Below are 6,989 nucleotides of genomic sequence, written 5' to 3' on the forward strand. Positions count from 1 at the left end.
TCCGGAGACTGAAACAGGGAACGAAGGGCAATGCACGCCTGTTGTCATTCGGCAAGATCTTCAAATCGCAGCGACGTCCTGGTAGCAAAAACGAGATATACGAGACCTGCAGCAGTTTTTTACTCGTACTTCCTACTGCAAACAAGAGTCCTAAATATCTCCAGAAAATGATACTTGAAGTTGTAGTAATTACAGTAGCAAGAATGATCTGAAAACCACAGTAGCAAGATGAACACCAGCTCATATTACTGATCGAGCTTTCTTCAGAATTTCCAGTCTTCACAATGCTCAGCAAACCTACTCAAAACAAGAGTCTTAAATATCAGCAGAAAATGGTACTCGCAGCTGTAGTAACCACAGTAGCAAGGATGATCTAAAAATACAGTAGCAAGATGAAGAACACCAGCTCGTATTCCTGATCGAGCTTCCGTCAGAAGTTTCAGTCTTCACATCACGACTTACAACAGACAAACAACCGAGCAAGAAAAAGGAAAATCTCTCCACGGCTGAACACAGCAGATGCCTTGCTCGCCGCCCTCACCGGGCCACGAGCCCGCCCTCGGCGGCGGCCATTTTGCGGCAGTAGTCGGCGACCTCGCGGAACCTGGGCACGCTCCGGAGGTCGACCTTGGTGCCGTCCTTGAGCGTGATGACGATGTCGCCCCACTCGCCGATGAACCGCGGCACGACCACCACCTCCCTCACCGACGAGTAGGGGAAGTCCGTGCGGTCGTCGCCGGAGAGCCCGGAGATGACGGTCACGCGGCGGGAGGTGAAGCGGTACCGGAGGAGGAGCGCGCGGGACACGGAGGCGAGGGTCAGCGGCAACCACAGCAGGGTCAGGCCGAGGACGAGGTTCGCCGCCAGGTCGCCGTAGTGCGCGCCGCCGTCGAAGAACACCGTCTCGGCCTCGGCGCCGGCGGCGCCGGACGCAGAGGCCCGCGCGACCACGCGGGAGTGGCCTGCTGAGCGTCTGAGGGATGGGTTTGATCGGAGGGTGGCGTGGGCGGGGAGGTTCGGAGGAGGCAGCGAGCGGAGGAAGGAGGACGCCGCGGCGGAGGCGGTGAGGGCGGACGGCGGAGGCGGCATGGTCGCTGGCGCGTTATCTATGTCTCGTGGTGGTGGTGGAGGGAAGTGCTGTTGGGTTCGCTCGGTTTTCGGTAGTCATTTGTGTGCACTGGGGCGTGATACGTGGACCGACTGGAATCGTGCACGTAGCCTCTGTTAGCCTTCGTTACCAGAGTCATTTGTGTTCACAGGCTAGCGTTTTGCTGTTTCCAAATCGGTATGCACGTGGTTTGTATTATAATCTTTTAGAGTCTGTTTAAGCATATCTAGATGTATTTCTAGTTATTACACATCTAAATGACTTAATCAAGTACGTATAAAGATTAAAAAAAATATTTATATGAATCTTTACGTAAGATCAATGATACCATGGCACAATTAGATGTGCTTTAGCAATACTATAATTTTTATAATCTATATAAATTGGATGTACAATACTTATTACACATCTAGATGTGCTTTAGCAAAACTGTAATCTCTATGATATAAATGAAACACATATTACCATTTCAAAAAGAGTTATTTGTGTGCACGAGGGCGGTTTGCAACGTTGTTCCGCGAGTTAAGGCTTTTTTTCCCATACCTAATATCACTTCTGCACCAAAGATCAAGGGAAAAGCTTACCTTCAGCCCGCGCGCAGGCGTGTCCGCGGCTCCGTGTCCGTCAGATCCTTTGTTGATCTGATGGACGAGAGCACCCCATGTGTCATTGTGTTTCTGCAACTGAGCCTTTGTTTCAAAAAATAGAGTTTTGCAACTGCCTGGCTTTTTACAACGGCGGTGACTCGTGCGGCATGAAGAGCGATCGCGGCGAGGAATCTCGTCGGATCCGATGAGGATGGCGCGCGGGCAGGAGGCAGGGACATCCGGGAACCGTGAGGTGCTATCTCTTGAGCACTGCGTTGGATTTCCCCGAAGAGGAAGGGATGATGCAGCAAAGTAGTGTAAGTATTTCCCTCGGTTTTTGAGAACCAATGTATCAATCCAGTAGGAGGCTATGCGCGAGTCCCTCGTATCTACACAAAAACAATAGCTCAACGCAACCAACGCGCTTAGGGGTTGTCAATCCCTTCACGGTCACTTACGAAAGTGAGATCTGATAGAGATGATAAATAATATTTTTTTGGTATTTTTGGTATAGAGATGCAAAGTGAAAAGTAAAAGGCAAAGTAAAAACAAAGCAATAATAAAGTGATGGAGATTGATATGATGAGAAAGAGAACCGGGAGCCATAGGTTTCACTAGTGGCTTCTCTCAAGAGCATAAGTATTCTACGGTGGGTGAACAAATTACTGTTGAGCAATTGACATAATTGAGCATAGTTATGAGAATATCTAGGTATGATCATGTATATAGGCATCACGTTCGAGACAAGTAGACCGAAACGATTCTGCATCTACTACTATTACTCCACTCATCGACCGCTATCCAGCATGCATCTAGAGTATTAAGTTAAAAACAGAGTAACACCTTAAGCAAGATGACATGAAGTAGAGGGATAGTTTCATGCAATATGATAAAAACCCCATCTTGTTATCCTCGATGGCAACGATACAATACGTGCCTTGCTGCCCCTTCTGTCATTGGGAAAGGACACCGCAATATCGAACCCAAAGCTAAGCACTTCTTCTATGGCAAGAACAACCAATCTAGTAGGCCAAACCAAACTGATAATTTGAAGAGACTTGCAAAGATAACCAATCATACATAAAAGAATTCAGAGAAGATTCAAATATTATTCATAGATAGACTTGATCATAAACCCATAATTCATCGGTCTCAACAAACACACCGCAAAAAGAAGATTACATCGAATAGATCTCCACGAGAGAGGGGGAGAACATTGTATTGAGATCCAAAAAGAGAGAAGAAGTCATCTAGCTACTAGCTATGGACCCGTAGGTCTGAAGTAAACTACTCACACTTCATCGGAGGGGCTTGGATGATGATGTAGAAGCCCTCCGTGATCGATGCCCCCTCCGGCGGAGCTCCGGAACAGGCCCCAAGATGGGATCTCGTGGATACAGAAAGTTGCGGCGGTGGAATTAGGTTTTTGGCTCTGTCCCCGATCGTTTGGGGGTACGTGGATATATATAGGAGGAAGAAGTACGTTGGTGGAGCTTCGAGGGGCCCACGAGGCAAGGGGGCGCGTCCTAGGGGCCCCCTACCCTCGTGACCACCTCGTGGCTTTCTTGACGGAGGGTCCAACTCTCCTGGATCTTATTTGATGAGAAAATCACGTTTCCGAAGGTTTCGTTCCGTTTGGACTCCGTTTGATATTCCTTTTTTCTTCGAAACCCTAAAACAGGCAAAAAAATAGCAATTATGGGCTGGACCTCCGGTTAATAGGTTAGTCCCAAAAATAATATAAAAGTGGATAATAAAGCCCAATAATGCCTAAAACAGTAGATAATATAGCATGGAGCAATCAAAAATTATAGATACGTTGAAGACGTATCAAACATCCCCAAGCTTAATTCATGCTCGTCCTCGAGTAGGTAAATGATAAAAACAGAATTTTTGATGCGGAGTGCTACTTGGCATAATTCCAATGTAAATCTTTTTAATTGTGGTATGAATATTCAGATTCGAAAAATTCAAGACAAAAGCTCATATTGATATAAAAATAATAATACTTCAAGCATACTAACAAAGCAATTATGTCTTCTCAAAATATCATGGCCAAAGAAAGCTATCCCTACAAAATCATATAGTCTGGCTACGCTCTATCTTCACCACACAAAGTATTTAAATCATTCACAACCCCGATGACAAGCCAAGCAATTGTTTCATACTTTTGACATTTTCAAAACTTTTTCGATCTTCACGCAATACATGAGCATGAGCCATGGATATAGCACTATAGGTGGAATAGAATGGTGGTTGTGGAGAAGACAAAAAGGGAGAAGATAGTCTCACATCAACTAAGCGTATCAACGGGCTATGGAGATGCCCATCAATAGATATCAATGTAAGTGAGTAGGGATTGCCATGCAACGGATGCACTAGAGCTATAAGTATATGAAAGCTCAAAAGAAACTAAGTGTGCATCCAACTCGCTTGCTCACGAAGACCTAGGGCATTTTGAGAAAGTCTATCATTGGAATATACATGCCAAGTTCTATAATGAAAATTTTCCACTAGTATATGAAAGTGACATAATGAGAGACTCTCTATCATGAAGATCATGGTGCTACTTTGAAGCACAAGTGTGGTAAAAGGATAGTAACATTGTCCCTTCTCTCTTTTTCTCTCATATTTTTTTGGGCTTTCTCTTTTCTTTTTTTGGCCTCTTTTTATATATTTTTTTTTTCGTCCGGAGTCTCATCCCGACTTGTGGGGGAATCATAGTCTGCATCATCCTTTCCTCACTGGGACAATGCTCTAATAATGATGATCATCACACTTTTATTTACTTACAACTCATGAATTACAACTCGATTCTTAGAATAAAATATAACTCTATATGAATGCCTCCGGCGGTGTACCGGGATGTGCAATGAATCAAGAGTGGCATGTATGAAAGAATTATGAACGGTGGCTTTGCCACAAATACGATGTCAACTACATGATCATGCTAGCAATATGACAATGACGGAGCGTGTCATAATGAACGGAACGGTGGAAAGTTGCATGGCAATATATCTCGGAATGGCTATGGAAATGCCATGATAGGTAGGTATGGTGGCTGTTTTGAGGAAGGTATTTGGTGGGTGTATGATACCGGCGAAAAGTGCGCGGTATTAGAGAGGCTAGCAATGGTGGAAGGAAGGAAAGTGTGTATAATCCATGGACTCAACATTAGTCATAAAGAACTCATATACTTATTGCAAAAATCTAGAAGTTATCAAAGCAAAGTATTACGCGCATGCTCCTAGTGGGATAGATTGGTAGGAAAAGACCATAGCTCGTCCCCGACCGCCACTCATAAGGAAGATAATCAATAAATAAATCATGCTCCGACTTCATCACATAATGGTTCACCATACGTGCATGCTATGGGAATCACAAACTTTAACACAATCATTTCTCAAATTCACAACTACTCAACTAGCATGACTCTAATATCACCATCCTCATATCTCAAAACAATTATCAAGCATCAATTTCTTCTTAGTATTCAACACACTCATACGAAAGTTTTATTATTAATCTTGCATACCAAGCATATTAGGATTTTAACCAAATTACCATGCTATTAAGACTCTCAAAATAATCTAAGTGAAGCATGAGAGATAAATAGTTTCTATAAAACAAATCCACCACCGTGCTCTAAAAGATATAAGTGAAGCAGTAGAGCAAAACTATAAAGCTCAAAAGATATAAGTGAAGTACATAGAGTATTCTATCAAATTCCAAATCATGTATGGCTCTCTCAAAAGATGTGTACAGCAAGGACGACTGTGGTAAACTAATAAGCAAAGACTCAAATCATAAAAGACGCTCCAAGAAAAACACATATCATGTGGTGAATAAAAATATAGCTCCAAGTAAAGTTATCGATAGAAGTAGGCGAAAGAGGGGATGCCTTCCGGGGCATCCCCAAGCTTTGGCTTTTAGGTGTCCTTAGATTATCTTGGGGGTGCCATGGGCATCCCCAAGCTTAGGCTCTTTCCACTCCTTGTTCCATAATCCATTAAATGTTTACCCAAAACTTGAAAACTTCACAACACAAAACTTAAAGTAGAAAACTCGTGAGCTCCGTTAGCGAAAGAAAACAAAAGACCACTTCAAGGTACTGTAATGAACTCATTCTTTATTTATATGGGTGTTAAACCTACTGTATTCCAACTTCTCTATGGATTATATACTATTTTACTAGCCATAGATTCATCAAAATAAGCAAACAACACACGGAAAACAGAATCTGTTAAAAACAGAACAGTATGTATTAATCTGTAGCTAGCGCAAGATCTGGAACCCCAAAAATTCTAAAATAAATTGCTAGACATGAGTAATTTATCTATTAATCATCTTCAAAAAGAATTAACTAAATATCACTTTCCAAATAAAAATTACAGCAGTTCTCGTGAGCGCTAAAGTTTCTGTTTTTTACAGCAAGTTCAACAAGACTTTCCCCAAGTCTTCCCAACGGTTCTACTTGGCACAAACACTAATTAAACACAAAAAAACACAAACAAAACAGAGGCTAGATAATTTATTTATTACTAAACAGGATCAAAAAGCAAGGAATAAAAATAAATTTGGGTTCCCTCCCAACAAGCGCTATCGTTTAACCCCCCTAGCTAGGCATAACAAGCAAGAATAGATCTAGGTATTGCCATCTTTGATAGGCAATCCATAAGTGGCTCTCATGATAGATCCATATGGTAATTTTATTTTCTTTCTAGGGAAGTGTTCTATGCCCTTTTTAATGGAAATTGAAATATAATATTCCCTTCCTTCATATCAATAATTGCACCAACCGTTCTAAGGAAAGGTCTACCGAGAATAATAGGGCAAGAAGGATTGCAATCTATATCAAGAACGATAAAATCTACGGGCACATAATTCCTATTAGCAACAATAAGAACATCATTAATTCTTCCCATAGATTTTTTAATAGTGGAATCCGCAAGATGCAAGTTTAGAGAGCAATCATCAAAATCACGGAAATCTAGTAAATCACATAAAGTTTTGGGAATAGTAGAGACACTAGCACCCAAATCATACAAAGCATAAAACTCATAATTTTTAATTTTAATTTTAATAGTTGGTTCCCACTCATCATAAAGTTTTCTAGGGATAGAAACTTCCAATTCAAGTTTTTCTTCATAAGATTGCATCAAGGCATCAACGATATGTTTAGTAAACGCTTTATTTTGACTATAAGCGTGAGAAGATTTTAGCACGGATTGCAACAAGGAAATACAATCAATTAAAGAGCAATTTTCATAGTTAAATTCCTTGAAATCCATAAT

At 41.8% G+C, this 6,989-nt stretch overlaps 1 protein-coding gene across 1 annotated transcript; it reads right to left on the reverse strand.

Annotated features, from left to right (window-relative positions):
* Positions 1-393: 393 nt before the first annotated feature.
* LOC125552779 (NAD(P)-linked oxidoreductase superfamily protein) lies at positions 394-1,155 on the reverse strand. The gene has a single exon (XM_048716447.2). It carries the CDS (start codon positions 1,087-1,089, stop codon positions 538-540), a length of 552 nt encoding a protein of 183 aa, XP_048572404.1. The 5' UTR covers positions 1,090-1,155; the 3' UTR covers positions 394-537.
* Positions 1,156-6,989: the final 5,834 nt, after the last annotated feature.

The sequence above is a fragment of the Triticum urartu genome, chromosome 4A (assembly GCF_056163025.1).
Source record: "Triticum urartu cultivar PI428250 chromosome 4A, HENAU_Tu73, whole genome shotgun sequence".
Taxonomy (NCBI): domain Eukaryota; kingdom Viridiplantae; phylum Streptophyta; class Magnoliopsida; order Poales; family Poaceae; genus Triticum; species Triticum urartu.